The following is a 25,997-nucleotide window of genomic DNA, read 5'->3' as shown; positions in this document are numbered from 1 at the left end:
TCAGAGTGGGGACTTTTGCCTTACAGGGGACATGTAGCAATATCTAGAGACATTTCCAGTTGTCACAACTGAAAGAGGTGTGTATACTACTGGCACACAGTGGATAGGATAGATGCCAGCGATGCTGCTGAATTTCCTACAGTACACAAGAGAGCTCCCACAACAAAGAATGATCTAGCCCAAAATGTTACTAGTTAATGCTGAGAAATTCTGACCTAAAAGGATTAAATTGAAGTTCACATACTGAACATTGAGGACTACCTTACAATGTAAGCCTTCTTTCCCAAATGGGCTGCTAAAGCACGGGCAGCCAGCATATATGCTCTATGCAGGAGAATGGAAGAATCTTCTCTGGAGAAGCTCACACACCTGAGAGAAAAGACCTAAGAACGATGCTGGAGCAAAGACTAGGAAAGACAGCAAAGAATTTTAAGTTGATATTAATAGAATACTAATTTTGTTTGAATTAAGAGACTTAAAATAGGGGAAAGTCTGGAGTTGAAACAATGATAAACATAGAAAAAAACTATATATTTTTAAATCTCAAGACAATTATTAATTCCAGGTAAGCAAAATGTTGTCCCATGTAATAAAAGCATACAGTTTAGCACCAAATTGCATGTATATAGTCATGATAATATAAAAACTGAATAGTAAACCAACCAAAATATACTGGGATAGAGGAGAATGAGGGGAGAAGAGAGAAGACTTATCTAAACCTAATCTTCCAGAGTGAGAAGTCAGCAGATAACACATACCACTGAAAAATATCAAGAAACAGCAATACAGATTTAATGACATAGAGGTAAATACCCTGAGAATCAGCTAAAAGAGTTAAAGCTCTGACCTCTGAGAGGATGTGGCATGTGTGTGCACATGTGTGGCAAAGTGTTCTACAAGTCTCATAGAACTATTTGACTCTTTAAACTCTATGCTTGCAAAAGTAATTAAAATATTTTTTAGAGACTGTATTTAAGTGTGGGGTCAATTTAAGACATGGGTTTGAGATCTAGTAAGCCTCAATTGGTTTTCTTGATTTGAAGAACAGACCAAATTCATTAAAAAGTACAGTAAAGCAAGTTCCAAGTTTGTTAAACCACTTGTCTACTCATCCAGGCAAGACAAAAAGAAGAGGATGCTTTATTTCTGATTTACTCACCAAACTTTATATATTGAAGTCTTACACTAAATATTATACTATTGAACACTGGTATCTTTGTCCAAGAATACCAGTAGGTCATAACTGAAGAGTTTGCTGGGAGAGAACTTTTCACTTTTTACTTTGTTTTTATTATATGAACTTATATAATGAGTATATATTTTTACAGATGAAACACACACAAAGATCCTTAATGATTAGTTTAACCTGACCTCATGCATCTTGACTCAACTCAAAATAATCTGATTAGAAAGAAGGAATATCAACATACAAAACACAAAGTAACCAAGAAGGCACATCCCTAATAAAATATTGCTCATATCCCAACAGGTAAATCTAAAAGATATAAATGATACATACTATATAGCTCGTCCTAAATATAATCCCCAGGTATCATAAAACAGAAATAAATTTTTCTCTATAGAATGTATACCATTTAGATGAGCTTCATTTTAAGTAAGTGAAAGTCTATTTTTTTAGATTAATATACTTTTTCTTTATAAGCAATTAAACTCAAAATTTATCTCCAAACCATCATGATTCATGCTTCTTTTATGCTTCACAGGGCCCAAACTCAGTATATTAATAGGTACAAAAAGTTACTGACTGATGGAAATTAACCTAATGAATTAAATAATTGGGGGGAAACTAATAATGTTGAGTAATAGGTATATATTTTAAATTTCTCTGTAATTATTTAAACCATGTTTTATAAGATTTTACCTTAGTATTGATTATTCATAAATAGACTATTTTACTCTGTGGTACAGAGGACTGTAAACGTAAACTGAAGAGAAAGCTGGCTTTATTTTACCCATACTGATCTTCTTTCTTGCTGCCACCCTGTAACAATATTGCCTTCTTCTTAACAAAAATATTCAATACAGAATTTACCTACACCAAAATCAGCTTTTGCTAAACTTATTTTAACACAAAACCATTCCCTGCCCTCACCCCATCACATCCAGAACTCTATCTTTTAAAATTCCATTCACATATATTATCACTTTGGATTCTCTGAACTATCATATGAGGATCAGACCATGTACTATTAGCTCCATTTTACTTAAAAGAAACTGATGGTCACAGAGGCTGAATAACTCATTTAAGGTCCTATGGATAGTGAGTGGCAAAGAGAACACTTGGAATCCAGCTTCCTTATTCTAAGCCCAGTGGCTTTTTCCACTATAGTACACTGACTCTTTGATAATAAAATAAAATCTTGGGAGGACTAGAGTGGTGGTAGGTATCTTTTTCTTAATTTGTTTCATAATAAACATACGTTAAACAGCAGTTACGTTAAACAGCAGTTACTATCAGCGTAACAATTATTATAATTTTGTAAAGTATCACCAAGTATAAACCACATTTCAAGTTTTTTAAGCATGTGAGACAACTGATATTAATTCAAGGTCTTCATATAGTCTAAGAACAAAATGAAGATACTCTCTTAATCATTTTGACATTGCTGTTCTGGTAATATATTCTTATGTAGTGATTTTAAACCTTAGCTCAAAAAAATCCTGACAAATTTTACATGTAGAAAAAATAAGAAATTTAATTTATACATTTTAAAAGTATCATTTCTTCCTTTTTAAAATACTAAAATAGCAGGGAAAGTTCCATGTACTTACCTCAGTAATTGGCTGCCCCTGATGTGTCAAATCCAGTTCTTGAGGGCGTGTTACTTTATCAATATCCAAAGAGTCCATGCTGGAGGTTGCGGAGGTGATGCTAGAACGAGAGGAGTTACTAATAGAGCGCACTTCAGCATCGCTCACTGTGCCTGCTGATGCTGTTCTTCTGTGCTGATTAGTTACTAAGGGCTTAGTATCTTCTAGTACAGATTGCTGAGCAGCCTCATCCATGCTCAAGGAAGCCTGTTCTAACTGTGCAGTGATGTCATCCAGAGAGTAGTTGGCATGTGATGGCTTAGTTATCCTGTTAGATGAAGAAGACAATCCTTTCAAAGTGCCATGTTTTGATGTATGTCGGCTAGCAGGTAATTTCTGAGTGGCTTTTGTTTCTGTGATTTGACGCTTACTATTTCCTGCACCAATACTGCTGAGCTCCTGCTCTATCGAGCAAAGATCGGCCATCAGGGCATCCAGATCCACAGTTTCTCCCTGATTCAGAGCTTCTGCAATGAACAATATATACATGATGTTTCCAGAACACACTGAATCAGAATTTATACATTCTATTATAAATCTGTCAAAGGATGAAGGGGAAGCAAATAAATTTATCCTACTGGGCCTAAGGCCTATTGAATAATTTCTAAGAGTTTTTTGTTTTAAATTCAGAGAAAATTTTAGAAGCAAATAGTCCGTCTTTTAAGATTTGTAGTAATCAGGGAAGAATAAAATTATGAACTGAAAGATTAAAAGTGCAAAAACCATATATTGTCCCATGGTTTTAACCATATCCCCCATGCAACTTTCTACCATAGACTCTATGTTGTTAATATGATCAGTGCCCTGGTAGAGCATGGAGAGAAAAATGTAAAGCCTAAAAAAATTACAGATTGTGATGTCAATTCCAAATATCACAAAGTTGATTGGGCATAATACAAAAATAAAAGCCAGAGGGGCTGATTTAAAAATTATAAACATGTAATTTCACTGGACTTTATTCCAATGAAAATACAACAAGTGCAAGTAAGTTTATCATGGGGTTCCACCGGAGTATGTACTTTGTCTGTTAATAACTAGAAAACTATTTTTGTTATGTTCCAGTTCATTTTTTTCTGTGATTATCTGAATTAGTAATAAAATGCACAAACCAAGAAACATAAGAACTCAAGTTATGCATGTAGTTTTTGTATTGAGCTACTTGGAACTGGTGCTGCATTACTTCTGCATTATATGATTTAGTACACTCTTTTACATTTTATTTCCAATTACATCTTACCATTCAAGTTGTATATGGAGAAGCGATAAGAAAAATTGGCCATATTTGTTTCCTGACGAAGAGGAGATCTTTTTACCGGTTCCGTGGGCTTGTCAGAATCCAAACTCTAAAGAAAGTTTAATAAGTTGTATTATTCTCAGGCTTCAATTATAAGAAAGATGCATAAAGCTTGTTATTTGATTAAACTGTCACGTAATAGTTAATAAAACCAAAGTCCTTCTAGTTTTAAGGACTAATATAATTGTTTTTCATATCATTTTGGTTATTTTTCTCACTTTTAGATATATGCTTACTTAAGGCATTTAACATCACCCTAGTTTGAAGTGAGTATCTTTCCAAATACATCAAATATAGTGACTGAGCTCATTTTACATAATAAATTCACTATAAGCTAAATGTATGAATATGGGCATGGTAAGATACAACATAGAAAGGAACAATGTAGAGAATTCTGTTATCTCTTTCCTCAAAGGGATTTGTTTTTGGTCCAGCAGAGTCTCATTCTTGGCATGAAGTACCCTGAAGATAAGACACAGTTCTGGACTCAACATGAGTGAGATCCAAGCTCATTTTTTTCTTTGTATTTATGTATTTATTTTCATTAAAATTTGTTTTAAATTTTTTTTGTTTTTGTTTTTGTTTTAAAATTTTAACTGTAGTTAACATATATGCTGTTATTAGTTTCAGGTATACAATACAGTGATTCCACAATTTTATATACTACTCAGTGCTCATTATACCATTTCCCCACCTCTCTGTTAACTATCAATTTGTTTTCTATAGTTTAGAGTCTATGTTTTGGTTTGTCTCTTTTATTCTTTGGCTTTCTTTAGTGATATACTTGGATTCTTTTTATTCTTTGCTTATCTACTACTGGTTTTTGATTTGTCTATTAGGTTTGTATATAACATCTTCTGCATATAGCAGGCTACATTAAGTTGTTGGTCACTTAAGTTTGAACCCATACTTTATTCCTCTCCTTCTTACAATTTAGGTATACGGTGTCATACTCTACACCCTTTTATTTTGTGAATTCCTTGACTGATTTTTAGAAATATACTTATTTTATTGCTTTTGTGTTTCCTACTTTTCTTACTGCTATTTAGTCTTTCCACTCAAAGAGTACCCTTTAACATTTCTCATAGGGCTGTTTAATGTTCATAAATTCCTTTGTTTGTCTGGGCAACTCTTTATCTCTCCTATTCTGAATGATAGCCCTGCTGGACAGAGTATTCTTGGTTCCAGGTTTTTTCCTTTCAGCACTTTGAATATACCACGCCATTCTCTTCTGGCCCACAAAGTTTCCGCTGAAACGTCAGCTGATAGCCTTATGGGGTTTGCCATGCTTGCAACTGTTTTCTCTTGCTACTTTTAAATTTTTCTATCATTACTTTTTGCTATCTTAATTACTATGTATCTTGGTGTGGACCTTCCTGGACTGATTTTGTTGGGGCATCTCTGTGCCTCCGGATCTGGATTTTTGTTTTTTTCCCCAGATTTGAGATGTTTTCTGCTATTTTTTCTTCTAATAAGTTTTCTGTCCCCCTTTTTTCTCTCTTCTTCTGGATCCCTAAAAATGCAAAAATATTACACTTGATGGTGTCACTGAATTCCCGAAGTGTATTTTCATTTTGTATTATCATTATTTTTCTCTCTCCTATTCAGCTTGATTGATTTCCACTAGTCTGTCCTGCAGGTCACTGATCTGTTCTACAATAGTTCTAGTCTACTATTTATTCCATCTAGTATATCTTAATTTTCAGTTATTGGATTCCTTACCTCTGATTTTTTTTCTATCTCTTTGTTGAGGGTTTTACTGAGGTCTTCCATTCTTTTCTCAAGTCCAGTGAATATTTCTATGACCATTACTTTAAATTCTCTAACAGGCATATTATTTTACCTCTATTTGGTTTAGCTCCCTTGCTGTGACTGTTCCGTTCTTTCATTTGAAACATATTCCTGTCTCCTCATTTTGTCTCTGTCTGTTTCAGTGTGTTAGGAAAGTTAGTTAAGTCTCCTGCTCTTGAAAGTAGTGCCCTACAATAAAATGTTGTTTCCTGTTGTTTCTATTCACCAGAACCTGATGCTTCAGGGGTGTTTCCTTTGTAGGTTATATGTGCCCCACTGTTGTGGCTCACTCAATTTTGCCTTCAGTCTAGGTGTGCAATGGTTCTCTTTGCCTGTTGTGGGCAGGGTTTAGTCCCTATATTGCTAGTGAGTCAGTCTGGGTCCACCTTGGGCTTAAGTTGAATCAGACCAGGTGTTTGCCAGAGCTGCAGTCACACCAAACTGCAAGGCTTTCTCCCTGTGTTGTTCCCTGAGAAGCTTTCACTGGTGGGCAGGGCCTGCAGTCTGACCAGATGTCTACCTCCAGACCACTGCTGGGCCCAGTTGTATTCATATATGCGATTATCTTCCTCTGGTCCCAGGACAGGAGTCATTTTGGAGTGGTTCTCATCCCTGCTGGGGTTGCTTTCACCCTGCCAGCCTTGTAGTACCACTTTGAATGGGTTCCAGCCAAGAGCATACTGAAAGGGGTAGGACTGCAGAGAACACAGAGCAGGGTGGGTGATGTTAGCACAGTCTGCTCTGGTCTGCTGTAGAAGAGGACCTGCAGCCACTGGAAGAGGCAGGCCAGGCTGGAGGAGGGCAGGTCCAGAGAAATACATAGGGTAGGATGCACGGTGTTAGCAAAGTAGGAAGGTCTGCATGGCCTACTGTGGGAGGTGACCTGGAGCTGAAGCATGGCTGGAGGGGGCATGTCTATAGATCGTGGGGGCAGGGCACACTGTTAGTAAGTTAGGTAGTATTGGCTCCAGGCTGGTTCCTGCAGTTGTCTGTGGCTTTATGCCAGGAGTTGGGGAGGGAAATGGTTCCCGCCAGCTTCTTTGTTCCTGGAGAAGTCCTCAATGATCCCTGCCTCTCCAGCACATGCTCTGAGATTAGTAAACAAATCCTCCTCTCCCTTACCCCAGGTGTTTTTCAAACTGTTGCTTCTATGCTGTATCTCAGTGGGGCCTCTTTAAGGGCAGGGCCTCCATTTCCTCCAGCTGTCCTGGCTCTGCCTGAGCCAACTCCACTGATTTTTAAAGTTCTATGTGTTAAGTTCCATGGACTGCCCATGGACGGTAAGAACAAAGGGAAATTCGGCCCTGCTAGTTTTCAAAGCCAAATGTTATGGGGATACATCTTCCCCATGTAGGCTCCCTTGTCTGAGTCTGTTTCTCTCCTTTCTCTGTGCCCAGAATGCTCCTCCCTCATGTCTTTGCCATTCCTTCTTTCTTGAATGTGGCTTCCCTACAATTAGCTGTGGGAAGTTTGTTCTAGTCTTTAGGTCATGTTCTGGGTTATTTACACTGATGTAGAGGTTATCTAATTGTATCCATGAGATACATAGTGAGTTGAGGATCTTCTTACTCTGACATCTTCCCTGGAAGTCCCAAGACCCAAGATCTTAATGGCTTGGTGAATGGCTACAACTTCAGACAATGATGGAATATCCTTGTTCTTCTCAAGCTCTATTAAGATGAGGAAGAACTTTAACCCAGCTATGATATTGCCTTTAAGTCTAGAATTATACTGTACTTCAGGACAGAGTGTTTTGTAAGTTATCTAGCCACATTTAAAATTGACACTTTTCTTAACTTTTCTACAATAAAGAATATAAGATGCTTATAACGGAGAGGTTCAGGGAAAATGTCAGGAGTTATTTAGTGTCTATTTAAAGAAATTTTCAAATACTAAGAATAGCCTTTTAAAACTTTAATTTCTATTTAAATTATCAAATAGGTTTCAGATAAAAAACAATACTGGACAGTATGTAAAATCACAGAATTAGATTAGAATGGTGCTTCTTTATTCTTTTGTCTCAAGATAAAAGGAATCTATTCAGATAGTGTCCAACCAGTTTTTAAACTAGGGGATCCACAATCATTCACTGACTTATTTCAAAGTTTCACAAAATAGGATATTTTTCAACCTTTGCAAACTCTTTTCTTCTGTTGCAATTTAAGTCCTAATGCTTCTCTCAGTGCAAATAAAAAATTAAGTAGGTAAATTATAGTAATAAGTAGGTATTTTACAGTTATTCTGTAAGATAACTTGAAAATAATTGAGGATATATTGAGTCAATCTGTTTACCAATTCAAATAAACAGATACTTGTTATAATTATCTGCTGTACCCACAGTGCTGGGAGAACAAAATAAATAGTAAAAAAAAAAAAAAAATACTCTTTGATACCAAGAAATTGGTAACCTAACAGGATGTTTTTTTTAACTTTTGGGAGGGTAGGTGTGGAGGGAGCATCATAAGGATTTGGTAAAAGCTCTTAACTTTCTTCCATGAAAATGTAAACACACAAAAAATTTTACAAACAATTTTAGAAGATTCACCAACTAGTTAAAACTTAAACTCAATTTAATATAAAGCTGAAAATCCCATTAATATGGCACATGTGATAGGAGTGTGTGCACAGATGACACTTTGTAATAAACTAAAATAATAAAACAAAAAACTTGAGGTTTTAGTCACTAATAAAGTACATAAAATATTTTTTGAAAATTTCTGCAGTGTTAAAAAGCAACTTATAGCAGTGAGTCACCATTATGCAATGGTTAATCTGTTGTGTCTCTAAAGACAGATTTATACAATTTAAAAAAACCCAGTCACAGCATTAGTTTAGGAGCCAACTTTTTTTTCTTTTTTTTTTAAAGAAGCCAACTTTTTTGATGAGTGGCTCTTAACATTATATGGCAAGGAATTTAAAATACTGGGAAGAATACAAATACCAAACCAGTAGAAAGCCATCTGCAATGAAGTAGCATAGTTACTAACCCACCTTTTTTAAAACTTAAGATACAATAAAACAAGATTAAAATGCTTTGCTGTTGTTTTGAAATACAGCCAGGAATGAAATTTTGTCAATATTCTAGAATTATGTGATAGAAAATACCTGCATGTGAGGATACTACTTATGTTGTAAAGTGTCGTAAATATCCATATTTACTAAGTTACGTAATAGACTTTGCTAAAATTTAGACTTTTAGATTTTAGGTTTTAAAACTTTTTAGCCAGCAATCTTAGTTTACAAAACAGATTTTAAATAATCCCTTTAGATGAACAGAACCTCTGTCACAAGTACTTTTTTGCTTTTAGACTCCTTAAAATAACCACAAAAGATAATACTTTGTGTTCTAAAGTTACCATTCGTTTACCTGTTAATGTTTTGGACATTTTCCCTTCATAGCAGCATTTAAAAATGGAACCTATATCCACATCCCTATGTCTACACAGTAAACTTTTAGCACACAGTGATGACTTAAAATCCTTAAACAATTTTTCAAACACTATTTCTAACCTGAGTGAGTTTGTCTAGCTCCCCTAGCCAGGCTCCAAACATTTTGTCCAGGTCCTGATCTTCCTTATCACTGTCTTCTTCAGCACCATGGTCAATTTCTTCATCTGATAACTGCTCCATCTGAAAGACAAAATGAGTGTAACAGGTTAAACTTGAAAAATTATGCCATACATTTTTTTTAAGATTTTATTTATTAGAGACAAAGAAAGAGAGAGAGAGAGAGAGAGAGAGAGAGGCAGAGACACAGGCAGAGGGAGAAGCAGGCTCCGTGCAGGGAGCCTGATGTGGGACTCGATCCCGGGTCTCCAGGATCACACCCTGGGCTGAGGGCAGCGCTAAACCACTGAGCCACCCGGGGCCACCTGCCATGCCATACATGTTCTGATATATACTGTTAACTTTCTAGAATCAAACCTTCCAAACTAAAGATTATATTATACAAGGAAATTAGAAGTCATTAATGGAGACAGGGCTGACAAGTGAGTAGGAATGAGCAATTAAGTCTCAAATTTTTAGGAAATTGTAAAAGAACAAAATGTATCAGATTATTATCAGAATCACAAGTAACAAGAATTTTAAAACTGCAGAGTCCACCCATTAATCAGAGGATATTATAGTATAGCTTTCTCCACTAACAGATCCTGTAACACCCCAATCACCAGAGAACTAATTTCAGAAGACTTCAATCCAGCAGGTTATTATCTCACTTATTCTGTAAAAACCTAGATACAAGTAAGTATGTATCTTGCAAAACCTTAGTCCAAAAAGCACTTAAGAAAAAGACAAAATTTTTAATTTAGTTTAGTCTGTTGGATTTGTTCCTCTTACAGTGTTCTTTCTTACTTTCTCATCAGTTCTGACAAAATCCAAGGAACTAGAGCTAGTAAGACTACTGAAATTAAAAACAAAAACAACAACAAAAAAACTACAGAAAACTGGAATTGAAAACTTTAAATTTATATACAAAATTTCCTATATGTTGTGACTTTTCAAGTATAAGTCCTTGAAAGAAGAGAGATTTCATTTCTTCTCATCAGTAATGGGGTATCTGACGTGGAACCTGTATATTGTTTTGTGAAGAGAGGAAAAGATTACACAAAACAAAGTGAGATCAATGACTGAGACTTAAAATTCTTAAAGATTAATCTGATTAATGTAAAATATTTCAATATTAAAGGCTCTGAGAATCTTTAAAAAAAAAAAATCCCAGTATAGTTAACATACAATGTAGTGATTTAGCAATTCCATACACTACCCAGGGCTCATCACAAGTGCACTCCTTAATCCTCAACACCTATTTCACCCATCCCCTCACTTACATCCCTCTGGTAACTATCAGTTCGTTCTCTATAGCTAAGAATCTGTTTCTTGGTTTGTCTCTCTCTGAGAAAACTTTAGTAAAGCTTATTTTTGCTTAAACCAACATATTTCAAATTAATTTGACTACAAATCCTTTCCCTTCAATTTGGAGTAATACCTATTAACCTTCCCAGGGACACAATAAGTATCATCATTCTACATTCCATATTCTTGACTCATGTTTCTGAAGCACAAATTTTGTTCCAGTGGATCTAGGCAATATTTGGGCTACCACTTGCCTGTTGGTTTAAACAATTCCTCAGAGGTTAAAGATATCCTTAATCTCAAATAAGAATCTGAACACATATTACACCTCCAAAGCAACAATCAACAAAAGTAACTGTGATCCTTAAAATGTGGTTATGAGATGTGAGGAACTTAATTATCTAATGAGAGGTCATGAAGCTAAATGTTAACCCTTATTATATGAAATTTTGCAGAAAGGGTCAAGTAGTGTTACAAAAATCAAACTGAACTTAGTTCTAACAATATGGAAAATTAGATCATATCCCATTTAATCACTTAAGGGAGATAATTTTCATAAGCTTAATACTACAAAGGATCAGAACTTACCAGTATCTCTAATATTAACTGATCATTCTCACTTCTTAATTTCACTACTCTAAGCATGTATAAAACAGGGAATTCTCTCTTAACAAATGGAAAATATATCCACTACCACTAATTCCCAAAATCATACATTTGACTCTTAAAGAGATTTGGTTTTTATAATTCACTTGTGTTAATACTAGTTCTAGGATTTTTATTCATTAATGAGCTACTTACAGATCTATTACAATAGAAACCTGGTATCATACTTCATTAAGTTATCTACCAAGGAAAACATAAAATGTTAGTATGAAGAAAAACCTCTTCTGACCAGGAGCTTAATAACTCAAATAACTGCTAGTTTGAGAACATCTAGGATTAGGAATATCGCCTTCATAATGAAGGCCAACAAGCAACAGAACTGAGAATTTAAAAGTCAACTTCCTCTTCCTCCCTAATCTTTAAAACTAAACACACTGGAATAACTCAGAAGCTAAAATATTCTAGGAGGAATTCTGCTTTGAGATAATGATACTTATGCCTGCACTTCCCTTCTGAGCACATAATTGCCCATAGAGAAGATGCTATACTGGTAAAAGTAAAATAGGAATATAATTTTGCATATAGTTTTGCAGAGCATATGCAAAATAGTTCAAAATGAATATATATTTTTAATGATTTTATTTATTTATCCATGAGAGACACACAGAGAGAGAGAAGCAGGCTCCATGCAGGGAGCCTGAAACGGGACTCGATCCCAGGTCTCCAGGGTTGTACCCTGGGCTGAAGGCGGCACTAAACCGCTGAGCCACTGGGGCTACCCTGAATAGAGTATTTTATATTATTATGGAGCTAAATGGAATTATAGACTCCACATCAGAGACTGGTGGGTTTTTTTAGTTTTTTTCATATTATTCAAACCCAATAATTATTTGGATTTTTAAATATCTCTCTACATATTTTCATTAACAGTTTTATCTAGACTACTGCAGATTAAAGTAGAGGGAAATATGGCTAGGGAGCTGTTAATAACAGAAAGTCATAAAATAAATGGAAATTCTGAAGCAACTATTTGACTTTTATTATTTATGCAACCTTTGCCATTTTTTTTTCCATTCTTGAGTTTGTCACCATGTGGGTTATTTTATAAAAATTAAGCACCTATTCAGAGAGTTTTGCAGTAAAAATTTAGGTCCTACATTTCTTAATAGATCTATACCCTAAAATAGCATTTTCCCTTCTCTAGAAGTTTTAGTTGATCCTTATTCTCCTACACCCAGAAATGCCATCATTTCTGATTACTACACACACCAAATGAGAGCATCCCCCAAATTTTCTTATAGGCTCTGTAGTGTTAAAGTCAGCAAATCTAGTACAGAAATTCATTCTCCATTATATATTGATGTCTGTCTCCAATTAGATCACAATTTTAAATCTGAATCTTCCCAGCATAATGGCCCAAATGGAAATGACGACAGCAGAAACTGTAAAAAAAAAAAATAAAAATAAAAATAACAGTCAACTGTCCCTGCAAAGGGGGAAAAACATTAAGGAAAAGAAAGTAGAACTTATGAATCTTATTTTTAAATAATTTGGATTTAAAAGAATAGCTTCTGATGTGATGTTTTTCCTTAATGATGTGGAAACAGGCCCAAAGAAACTATAATATATACTAGAACAAATATTATTAAATTATTCTATGACTATTAGATTAGGTACTTTGGGGGGGGGGGGTATATTTTAAAGTTCCACTTTAATTCCCTGGTCCATTACATCTGAGGGAAGCTATGTCCTGAAAGAATAAATGTACCCTAACACAAATGAAAAAGTTTATTCCCCAAAGGGCACACTTAATGAATACAGAATAAAATCCAAAGACACTGGCATATCAAGAGAGCCCTTGATGATCCTGGCCTTCATGGACCTCTCTGATCTCTCTCCCCACTCTCCCTTCCAGCCACACTGTCCTCTGGAGCAGTTTAGAGTTGGGGAGGGTATGGATTCTGTTTTGAAGATAGATTGAAAGGTGCCTAGTAAATATTCAAATGGGAAAAAACAAGGAAGGGTTACTAGGACTCAAGTAATGAGAAGGTTTGGTTAGCCTGATTATTTCAAAATCATGTTTATTACAGAATAGTCACAGATTGCAGGTAATAATGATTGAACTCATATTTTAAACTAATTACATTTATTTTTTTCATGAAGTAAAAACAGAAATAATGGTGGGATGATCCACCACTGTTTATATGCTGGTTGGTTTCATTTCACACGTAACAGTCAGTAATTGTGCTTCAGTTACCACAGGTTAAAACTTACATGTAGCAAGCTTCACTACATATAACAAAATTTGTATGCCTTTGTATGAAATTATATTATTTCCGCTAAATTTTTTATGAAGTTAATTATTCAAGCATATTTTCCCTATTTGCCTTCCTCTTGGAAGATATTTTGATTTACTATTCAATTTCTTCACTGCGAGACAGAACAGTGATCTTTATCAAGAAGGCTGGGCTTAGGGATCCCTGGATGGCGCAGCGGTTTGGCGCCTGCCTTTGGCCCAGGGCGCGATCCTGGAGACCTGGGATCAAATCCCACGTCCAGGCTCCCGGTGCATGGAGCCTGCTTCTCCCTCTGCCTGTGTCTCTGCCTCTCTCTCTCTCTCTGTGACTATCATAAATAAATAAAACTTAAAAAAAAAAAAAAAAAAAAAAGAAGGCTGGGCTTAGAGTAGGGCTTAAGAACTTGAATACATATATTCCAGGTAGGGTAAATTCTGAAAGAGCAAAGGGGAAAGTCTGTGTTTGTAAAATGTCATGAGATTGACTCAAATAAAACAAGAGGAAAAAGTGAGATTTAAAAGTCAAAAACTAAGGTCATATATATATGACCTTGAAAGCCAAGTCTATTCTTTACCTCCAAAGGCAACCATATTGTTAAACAAAGAAGCCAAGGGGCAGGGGGAGAAATCATATCTTAGTCAGAGGACATGATGTTTGTGTAAGAGTTATTAAAGAAGGGAAAGACCAACAGAAGGCTACTGTAAACATTATGTAGAGATAACTATAGAAATGGAAATTAAAGTCCTCAGAGGAAATACAACTTACACAAGTCATATATTAAAGAGTGTTAAGAAAAATACACGGTACTGAATGAGGATGCCTTATTTATTACTGAACTCTTTTTGTTCCTGTAACACTTCAAAAATAATTGTTTTGTAAAAATAAGTATCCTTAAAACCACATTAAATCTCTCAGAAGGCAGGAGGAGTGCAAAGCTCTCACTACAGCATTTCACTAGGTCTAACATGTTCAATGTTCCAAAGAGGCAAGAGACACTTTGATTTTATTTAATATTTGCTGTTCATCTACAGCAGTGCCAGACACTGGGGGAATAGAGATGGACATGATAGCCTCTGTCTTTAAGGAATACACAAGCAAGTAGGGGACAGACAAGGGAACCAACAACAATAAAACAGTTTTAAGTGCTATAACAGAGGTATGTTATGTGACCGTAGTTTAGCTCAGTTTGAGGAGACAAGAAAGGGATGATGCTTCAGTCCAGACCTGAAGAATGAATATGCAAGGCAGAGAAGGAGAAGGGTGTTTTGGGTGGAGGGACCAGTAAGTTCAAGGGTATAAAGCTGTGACAAAGACAGACATATTGAGAACGCTAAGTGACTTAACATTTCTAATGCATAAGATGTATGGTGTAGACCCATAGAAAAGGAGACTGGAGAGGATTTAGGGGCAAAATTATAAGCCATACCAAAGAGTTTAAATTTGACACTGTACTGTATAGCAATGTTATTTCCAATTGTGGTCTGCTGATGACCCACATCAAAATTATCTGGAGTGCTTCTTGTAAAGTCAGTTTTAAAATGGCCTGTCCAAGATCTATCAAATACTAATTTCCAGGATTCTGGGACATTTTTAACAAGTCACCCCAGGTATTCCTTATGACCACTGAAGTCTGACAACTGCTGCAGTGTGTTGTGCTACAAACATTGGGAGGACTTGCAAGACAAAAGTAATGCAGTTTCACACTCCCACAGTTTGGTTAAAGGCAAAGTACGACATGGACTTCCAAAGCCCATAAAGAAATTAGGCATTGACAAGATCCCTTCATTAACGTACCCCAATTACTCCTCCTCCATTATCACAGTCCCATGCTTCTTCTGAAAGTTATTCATTTAGATAGAAGTTTTAGTTCTTTATGTCCAGTTATGTTTCAGTAATTCTGACAAAACCATTTTTTGAAAAACCTGCGATGCTGCTCTACTTGATAATTTCCAAGAAAAACAGGCAATGGAGAAGGGAGGCTAAAAAGACTTCCCAGTTCAAGGAGTGCTCCTAACTGTGCAAAATACAACTCTTGCAAAATAAAGGAGGAAGGAAACCTCAATCAGACAAAAGAAACAGTAAGAAAAAAACTCTGTTAAAATTAGTAAGGCACAAAAAGAGGAAGACTCATCAAAAGGAGGAGGGAGGAAGTCAGAGCAGTGAAGGAAAAGGGGAGAAATAGGACACACCATAATGTAAAATGCAGCGAGAACTGTGGGGGATGGAGGGCCATTAACTACTCATCTGACTAGGGCACCCAGAGAGAGGTGTTCTTGATTCATTTCTTTCTTGATCTACAACTTTTCAACAAAGAATACAGTTCTGCCAGGAACTAAATGGCATCATTTGTAAACTGCCCAAATGGAAACTGGGAATTTAATGAACCAATTGAATTTACATGAGTTCATCACAGAATCAAGATATTAAAGTGTGTTGTATGTACAGCAACATCTTCCTCAGGTTTTATCTTTTAATTTTGTTGGCTGGTGTTTGGTTTTTTTGAAGACACTGCTAAAAGTTTTATTTTTAAGTTATCAAATATGTAAATTCTTTTCCTGGTGAATTCTTGCACTGTTTTGGTGAGTTAATTCTTCTTGACCCAGAAATCAGATAAATGTTTATGTAAATTTTTATTTTATTATTCATTCTTTTCTGTAGTTATTACATTTAACATAGGTAGCTGAGTTTGGCATTAGAGACCTTAAATTGATTTTTCCCAAAATTTAGTTTCTTAAAATGTATATGTATTTTTTATATACACCAGGTTCTTTCCATTGTGTACCTATTCTTAAAATAAATGTAACTTTGTATTTTATTAATTTATAGAGCAGATAAGTAAAAAAAAATGTAAAAAGTCAAAAGTTGCTTTTTGTAAATCAATCACTGAAGTATTCTCTGTTAAGGTTAGTGGCCCTCAACAGAAATGGCCCAAGTTTTACTTAGGGTCCAACACTTTCAATACTTTGCCTACAAACTGCATTATGCCAAATACTATGCAGAACACAAAAAATACATTCTATGATTTCAAAGACAATTAATCCTAACTGTGGGAGACATGGTTAACACTGAATGAAGCACCTTGATAAAAAAATTCTCTAGGAACAAAGTTCCTTTTGTAGGCCTGAGCATGAAGCAAATTTAAGGGAAGCTATGGTTTCTGAAATGTTGAAAGGGGACCAAGAAGGAAATAATGTCCTTGTTATTCCAAGGCTTCATAGGAGCAATATGAGTAAATTGGCCACCAGGAAACTTATATAGCCTCATCCTCTGGGAGTGAGCTGACATCTGGAACTAAGTTTTGTAGTTTCTACATGGAATGAAACCTCCCTAATGAATAAAAAAGTGTGCTATTTTTGGGCTGGCCCTGGTGGAAACCTTCCTTACCCAGAGGAAAAAGAAATACTAGGGGAGGTGATTCACCCCTTATGCTATCTATCTCCTTTATTTATGTTTCAGTTTTTGACAACCAAAGATGTAACTAACACATCCTCTTCATTATCATGTACATTAACTCAAAGGTAAACTAAAGATCACATAAAAAGGCATAAAAACAAACAAGTATTGTTTTTAACAGTTCTTCATAATGTCTAAAGAGAGCTATAAATCAAATCAAAGGTAATTTGTTAATATAATGTTTTATTTATCAAGCACTTATATGCACCTCTGGCAAAGGAATTCCTTTCACAAAATAACCATATTCGTTTATTTATTTAATATTGGATTTTTCATAATATTGGATACTGTTAATCTATTAAACCCCAAACAGGAACGCCTTATCTGAAATGAAAAACAAAAACAAAAACAAAAAACAAGCTAAGTTCAATGGTCTACAAAGAAACTCCTAACATTCCTAATAAATAAGAAGTTCTAATGATCAATCTTATAATTGCTAATTACAAAGGAGAACATAAACCATAATCTGAAATCACAGAGCAACTAAAAGAAACCCCAATAAACAAAAACAAATAATAGTAAGTAATATTTTTGTTTAATACTCCAGCTTTTTAAGTTCAAGAACTGTCGAGAGAATTAGTTTCTGGTTGTTTTAAACTACCCAGTATGTGTTGGGTTGTTAGAGCAGTCCTAGGAAACACATACAATCACTATACGTATCTGTAGAAATGGGGCTTCCATGACTGCTTCCAGAAATGTTCATCTTGCTTATTCTGCTCCATACTTGGGACCTTTCCTGCTATTCTACATGCATATCAGTTATCTTTGGAAATAACTGATATTATGCATGTACTCTCCAACTTCAACTGGAGGGAGAGTGCTAGACAATAATAGCCTGTGGCTTAGGAGCCATTTAGGCTACATTTTGAATCATCCCTATGAACTCTGGGTTTCAAAGAGATAGAAGTAAATACAGGAGTAGTAGAAATAAACATAGATACGTGTTTATGTGTGTTTGTAGGTATCCCCACTCAAAAAGCCTAGTAGCAATGACACCCCAATAAGCAATTAGCATACTTACCACCCAGTTTTTGTTTTTTCTAAATACATACTCTAGCTAAAAAAGAACCAGGGACCTTTGAAGTAATGATTCAAAGGCTGGGGCTGGGGAAAAATAAGATGAGATCCTAGAATATCTTCTTGTGCCAGGAAGTCATAAGGACGTAAAAACCAGCCTAAAGGGGGGCCCTAGAGCATAAAATGGAACAACTTAAGCATCAAAAATAAATTATGACAGGAAGAAACTATCATTGAATAAGAATCCACAAATCCATACTGATATAAATAAATACATGGGAAAAAAAGCTCTTCCTTATAGGATGCCAATGAATTAAAACAGATAAAATGACAGAAGGTCACCATTTGCAACCATTCTAATAACAAGTGATTCAGCTAAGCATTGGTAGATGCTAAAACTTATGGGTGAAAATTTGATAAGACTATTTACAAACTGTCAAGATATCTCCCCATAAATTACTAAGTGACATTGCCTGAACCAAGTGATAAATGTTAACATCACTAATATTGGGCAAACCCGTATCATATGCTTCCTGTGATATAATGCACCAAGAAGATACATTATCATTTTATGGTATTCCTGACAAAAATGCATTACTTGAATCAAATCATAAGACATTTTACAAAATAACTGGCCTACAGTTAAACGTGAAGATTAAGAACACAAAGGCTGAGTATGTGTTCCAGTTTAAAGGAAACCTAAAGAGACTTGACAACTAAATGCAATGCTTGATCCTAGACTGGATCCTGGACCCCAAGAAAATATGTAAACATATAAACTTAGCTATAAATATAAACCGCCAAAATTTGACTATGGGCTGTCGATTAGATCATGTATTATATTGATGTTACATTTCCTGATTTTGATACTACTGCAGTTATGTAAGACAGCATCTTTGCTCTTAGGAAACACGCACTGAAGAATTTAGTCATAAAGGGGCACAAGGTCTGCAACTCATTTTCAAATGGCTCAGAAAAAAAATATATGTGAGTATGTATAAATACGTATATAGAGAGGAATAATAATCAGGCAAAAAGTAAACAATAAGTGAATCTAGATAAAGGGAATGTGGAGTTCTTTGTACTCTTTTTACAACTTTTCTGTAAGTTTCAAATTATATCAAAATAAATTTAGAGAGGGAGGGAGAGAGAAGAGATAAAGTCAGTCTGTCCTCAAGAAACTGTACTTTAGTTAGGAAAACACAGTATCTCAACTAATACATTGTTTTAAATTCAGAAATAAACTTAAGGGAAAAAAATAGGCTGACAAACATTTTTACCAAATAAAATAAAATAATGCAGTCTAAGGTCCCTAAAATATAACTGCGTATTTCTCTAACACATGATTTTTATTATCCTATGCATATATTACCATTCCTAAATTGCATTTGCCTGGTTCACTCAGTAACATTTTTAGCTTATTTTGGTCATCATTAAATTAGTTTTAATGCAAATAAAAGCTTACCACTTCAGAAAAATACTCAACAGACATTCTTTCATAGAGGCAAAGCCAATCATTTCTAACCTTTAGATAAAAAAACCAAGTAACTAAAAAAAAAAGTTGGTTATTGTCACAGTAGGTCAGGAAGAAACCAGAATTCATTCTAAATCAAAGACTAGTACACTTGACCCGTGAACAACATAGGTTGAACTGAGTGGGTCCATTTTTATACAGATTTTTAAGATAAATACAGTACAGTACTATAAATGTATTTTTTCTCCCTTATGATTTTAAGATGTTCTTTTCTTTAGCTTACTTTACTATAAAAATGTAGCATGTAATACATATAACATTCAAAGTATGTGTTAATCAACTGTGTATTAGTGATATATCCTCTGGTCAACAGTAGACTATTAGTTACATTTTGAGGGAGTCAAAAGTTAAACTCAGATTTTTCATTGTATGGGAGTCAGCACCCTAGTCTCTGCACTGTTCAGGATCAACTCTATTTAATCAAATAAGAAGGCTTACTAAATAAGGACTTCAAGATGAGTTTTTAAGTCGCTTTAAGAATTTTGTTACTACATGTGAGAACCAAGGGAGTAAAACACGTGTACCTTGCTTTTATTTGTTCACATTTTCCCTGAGCTCTTGCCCAACATCCAGATAGCAAGTGCCAGTGTTGACATATCTCCTATTCAACAAAGCTGTCTGCTTTATTTCATCTATCTCATAACATACAAATCCTAGGAAAGACATTTACAACACATTGCTGATAGAAGATACGTTCAATATAATTCCCCATGCAATCAACCAACCCATCTAAATAAAAGTCACATCACTAAATTATTACAGAACCATTCATCAGTGTCATCATCAGAAAGCTCAACTATTTTTCTGAGTCTTTTCCCTCTTATATTGATGACTATCTTGGTTCAGATCCATACCAAACAGTCCTCAGATTATTCTACCAACTTCCTAACCGACCTCTTTTTTAAATCCGTCACTGTCAAACTAATCTTCCCTAAAAACTTTTTTCATGCCATGATTCTGCTCAAACACCTGCAGGGTTCCCCATGACATTCTGAAGTAAGTACAAACTTTACACCAAATGATTTCACACCCTCTCTGACATGGCCTCAATTTAAATTTTCAACCTTATTTTCTACCCTTCAAACAATCTAAACTACTTAGTATTCTCAAAAAACAAGCGATGCTTTCTTAACTTGGTCTTTGTTCATGTTTTCAACCTGATTGCAACACCTCAGCCTATCAAAAGAATGAGAGAATACATTTCTCTCCCTAAAATCCCACTAAAATGACAGTAAACAATTACAAAAGGGAATAAGCTCAAAGGCAATGAAAGCTAGAGATGGCAAAAGCTTAACCAAAGATCAGAGATTCTGGCAAATTTCTGGAAGTCAGAAACAGGTAGAATCATACAGGGAGATGAACCAGACCAGAAGCCATCAAAGCAAGCATTTTCACTCAATATTTATTCAAGAAATATACATTAAGCATACACTATCTGCCAAACATCGTTCTTGAAGCTTGGGTTACAGTTACAAATGTGACAAACAAGGAACCAACTAACAATGAACTTCGATTTTAGTCAAAGTAGAGAAATATTAAACAACAAAAACCAAACAAAAAAATAAGACCCATAACAAGCGTGGTGAAAATTAAGTTAGAGTTGTATGGAAAGTCACAGAGTAGCTATTTTAGACTGGATGTACAAAGAAGGCTTCTTTAAGTAGTGACATTAAACTGAGATATGAATGACGAGAAGGAATCAGACATGCACAGATCAGAGAGAAGATCATTTCTAGTAGAAGATACAAGTTTAGTGTATCAGAGAGTAGGAAGAAAAATTAGTTTGATAGGAAGAGAGGGCCATATCATTTAAGTATTTGTAAACCAAGAAATAGAGTTTGGATTTTATTCTAAGGAAGCCCTCTTGATGGCAATAAGAAGTCATCCCTCACAAAAGGCTGCAGAAGTGGGGACCATTCTTGGAGTTAGAGCATAGAATGGGCAAAGGAATAGAGGTGGGAAAAAGGATGCTGGACAAGAGCCATTATTCCCCACACTGACATTGGATTCCAGGGAAATTTTGGCATTCGCTTCCAGGTTAATGAAACTAGAAAAAACAACTCAAGCAAACTTAAATGCCTTCAGGCGTCAGATGACTAATATAAATACCAGTAGTAACCAAATATAAAATAGGGAGTGGTAGGTAGGGCCTGAGAACTAGAGGACACAACCTCAACTAAAAACATTCAAGTTTTAGAAGGTTTATTCTAGAATTTGATGGTAAGGTTGTACAAACTTGTAAATACAGTAAAACCCACTAAATTTTACACTTTAAAAAAATGAATATTATATCTCAATTAAAAAAAAAAGTTTAAGCATAATCCTTCTAAACAAAACAAGTTGGATGCTACTTCCTCCAAGAGACCCATGAACTTTGTACCTCTCTATGGCTTTTACAGCAAATCAGCCTTATATTATGTGGTGGTTATACGTGCACTTGCCTTATCACCCTCCACACCCAAGTAGGTTGCAGACTTCAGGAGAGATACCATATAGTAGTTCTCATTTGTCACCCCAGAACAACTACCAAAGAGGCAGATTCTTTCTTCATCTGAATTTCAACTTTTTTTCTATTAAATATTTCCAATCTAAGATGACTCCAAACCTACGATGACATCTAATTTCAAAGGATTCAAAACTAAGGCTGCACTTCTTAAAAAAATAAAGGCTAATTTACCCAATTTTCAAGAAGTACTAATTTCAAGGAACCAAAACACATTTAAAATTAATTTCCCTATCAACAGAATGATTTTTAAAAAATCAAAGAAATTAAAAAAAATTTAAAAAAAAATCAAAGAAATTACTACAATACACTTTGGTTTTGGTGGAATAGTTTGATGATATTTCTATAAGGCTATCTGTTTCTAGGGATAGGTTTGACTCAATAGGTGTATTAATAATATGACTCCCCTAAAGAGTAACAAATGAGTCATAATATGGGTTCCTGTACAGGATACAAACCTAACTCAAACTAATTTTAAACAAAGAATCAAATCAAATTCAAAGTATAAGGATATTTATCAATATGTTTATCACATTGAAACTCTTCTCTCAATTTTCTTCAGCTCCTTTGCTCTCCTTTTCAAGGTTTCATTCCAAAATGCTGTACTATTCTACAACCTGCTTTATTATCTCCATTTCTTTAGATTTTTCTCTTCCCATTCTGTCAAATTTTTTCTCTCCATATCCATGAAAGAAGCTACTCTCAATACCTAAATTTCACACAACTGCTAAAATAGACTTTAAGAATTAGCCAGAACTCTGAATTCACACAATTGCTAAAATAGATTTTTAGAATTAGCCAGAACTCTGAATAGAAACTCAAGGTTGGGAAAAAATCACTTTACTAGTGAATCCCACATACAGTAGTAGTTTCTCTTCCATCTTTATCAGTATTTTACTCTGGCAGGAGTCGAAATCCAACCAGATATAGCTCATTATTCCTGACATTAACCAGCCACAAATGGAAATGGGTAATATTTAATGGTCAAGAATTGCTTTGGGTGAAAATATGGGGAAAAAGCTACTGAAATTTTCAGAATGAGTTTGTAGCGTGTTTAAACAACAAATGCTAAAACATCCTCTAAAATTTTAACACAAAGTGGTTAACAAGAAAACTCAAGTTGGGGCACCTGGGTGGCTTAGCTTAGCCTCTGCCTCTTGATCTCAGAATTGTGAGTTCAAGCTCTGTGTTGCGCTCCATGCTGGATGAGGAGCCTACTTAAAAACAAAAGAAAGAAAAAAGAAAACTTAAGTAAGTAAATCTTTCATTTTTTTATTCTCCACTTTTGAACTAGTAAAGATAAAACCTTCATTATCTTATACCACTGAAAGGGTCCATTTAAAGAAAGTCTGCAACACCTTCCTAGCCCAAGTTGTCTAGGACTAAACAAGGAGTCAGGAAAGACTAGAAATTCTTTTTCTGCCACTAACTACAACTTCAGGCTGAATCATTTAAATCCTTAGTTCTCATTTTAATATGCAAAAGAAAAGATGGACTAGCAAATCCAAAGACCTCCCCCAACACTTTCCAACCCATTTTTGTCTGAAGTTTTATTTCTCAATTACTGACTTAACTCTAAATAGTCTTAGAGGAGTAAGTGACTCCATCAAGCATAATAACATTCACATTATACAGATCTCAGAAGAAGATGGGAGAAAATGTGGGCAGAAAACTTATTTGAAGAAATAATAGCTGAAAACTTCCCCAATTTGGGGAAGGAAACAGATATCCAAATCCAGAAGGCACAAGATTCATCCTATAGTCAACCCAAGGAGGTTCACACCAAGACACATAATAATTAAAATAGCAAAAAGTAGACATAAAGGAAGAATTTTGAAAGCAGCAAGAGAAAAGCAAACAGTTACATATGGGAAATCCCATAAAGCTATCAGCTGATTTTTTTTCAGCAGAAACTTTGCAAGCCAAAGGAAATAGCATGATATATTCAAAATACTGAAAGGAAAAAAAAATCTGCAGCCAAGAATACTCTACACACTAAGGCTGTCAGTCAGAAGAGCCAAACAGACAAAAGTTACAGGAATTTATTACCATTAAGCAGCCCTACAAAAAATGATAAAGGGACTCTTTGGGTGGAAAGACTAAATAACGGTAAGAAAAAGTAGAAAGCAGAAATGCAGTAAAATAAGCATATTCCTAAAAATCAGTCAAGGGATTCACAAAATAAAAGGATATAAAGTAGGACACCATATACCTAAGTCGTGAGGAAGAGAAGAATAAAGAATGGGTTCAAATTCAAGTGATCATCAACTTAAATAAACTGCTATATACTGAAGATGTTAGATACAAACCTAATATACAAATAAAAAAACATTAATAAAGAATAAGGAGAAAGGAATCCAAGTATATTGCTAAAGAAAGCCAACATGAAAGAGAGCAGAGAAGGATCAGAGAAAATCTATAAAAATGACCACAAAACAAGTAACAAAATGGCAATAAATACATATCTATGAATAATTACCTTGAATGTAAATGGATTAAATGCTTCAATCAAAAAAGACAGGTGACAGGGTGGGTAAAGAAACAAGACCTATCTATACGCTTTCATTCTGAAAGACATCTGCATTTTGAAAGTGAGGGGATGGAGAAACATTTACCATGCAAATGGATAGTAAAAGAAAGCTGGGGTAGCAATACTTATATCAGAAAAATAGACTTTAAAACAAAGACTAACAAGAGATCAAAAAGGACACTACATAAAAGGGACAATCCAACAAGAAGGTATAACAACTGTGAATATTTATGCACCCAACATGAGAGTACACAAATATATAAAACAGCTAATGACACACGAAAGGAAATAATTAACAGTCATAAAATAATAGTAGGGGACTTTAACATCCCACTTAAATCAACGGACAGCTTATCTAAAAAGAAAATCAACAATGAAACAGTGGCTTTGAATGACACACTGAACCAGATAGATTTAACAGGCGTATTTTGAACATTCTATCCTAAAACACCTTCTTTTCAATGCACATGGAATAGTCTTAAGAATAGATTACATACTAGACCACAAAACAAGTCTCAACAAATTAAAAAAAAAATGAAGTCACATCATACCTCCCTTCTCATCACAACACTATAAAACTAGAAATCAACCACAAGAAAAAATCTGTAAAGAGTATAAATACATAGAGGCTAAATATCATGCTACTACACAATAAAATGAGTCAATCAAGAAATCAAAGAATAAATAAAAAATTACACAGAAATAAGTGAAAATTAAAACACAATGATCCAAAATCTTTGGGATGCAGCAAATGTGGTTCTAAGGGGGAAGATTATAGCAATACAGGCCTACCTCAAAAAGCAAGAAAAATCTCAAGCAACTTAACCTTATACCTAAAGTTAGAAAAAAGGACAAACAAAACCCAAAACCAGCAAAAGGAAGGAAATAATAAAGATTAGAGCAGAACTAAATGATATAGAAACTAAAGAAACAACAAATCAATGAAACCAGGAGATGGTACTTTAAACAGATCAACAAAATTGATAAACCTCTAGCCACACTCTTAAAAAGAAAAAAAGAAAAGAAAGAGAAAACCCAAATAAAATCATTAAGAAGAGAAATAACAATCAATGCCAATTATACAAACAACTCAAGAAAATATTATGAAAGTCTATATGCCAATAAATTGGAAAACTTAGAAGAAATGGATCAATTCCTAGAAACATATAACCTACCAAAACTAAAGCAGGAAGAAATAGAAAAGTTCAACAGACCAATTATGAGAAAAAGAATTCATTTAGTAATCAAAAAACTCCCCAAAAAACAAAAGTCTAGGACCAGATAAT

At 34.7% G+C, this 25,997-nt stretch overlaps 1 protein-coding gene across 10 annotated transcripts in view; it reads right to left on the bottom strand.

Moving 5' to 3' along the window:
- Window positions 1–25,997, bottom strand: part of RAPH1 (Ras association (RalGDS/AF-6) and pleckstrin homology domains 1) — a 95,466-nt gene that overhangs the window by 51,598 nt on the left and 17,871 nt on the right. For all 10 annotated transcript variants that reach the window (XM_072812979.1, XM_072812984.1, XM_072812980.1 and 7 more), the window contains exons 2-4: window positions 9,428–9,547; window positions 4,070–4,175; window positions 2,794–3,299 (exon numbers count right to left, since the gene is read on the bottom strand). In XM_072812979.1, the coding sequence (XP_072669080.1) occupies window positions 2,794–3,299; window positions 4,070–4,175; window positions 9,428–9,547 (732 nt within the window). The remainder of the gene's footprint in view (window positions 1–2,793; window positions 3,300–4,069; window positions 4,176–9,427; window positions 9,548–25,997) is intronic.

The sequence above is a fragment of the Canis lupus genome, chromosome 36 (genome assembly GCF_048164855.1).
Source record: "Canis lupus baileyi chromosome 36, mCanLup2.hap1, whole genome shotgun sequence".
Classification (NCBI taxonomy): Eukaryota; Metazoa; Chordata; class Mammalia; order Carnivora; family Canidae; genus Canis; species Canis lupus.
Note: the sequence above shows the minus strand (reverse complement) of the source record. Positions and strands in the feature narration are given on the sequence as shown.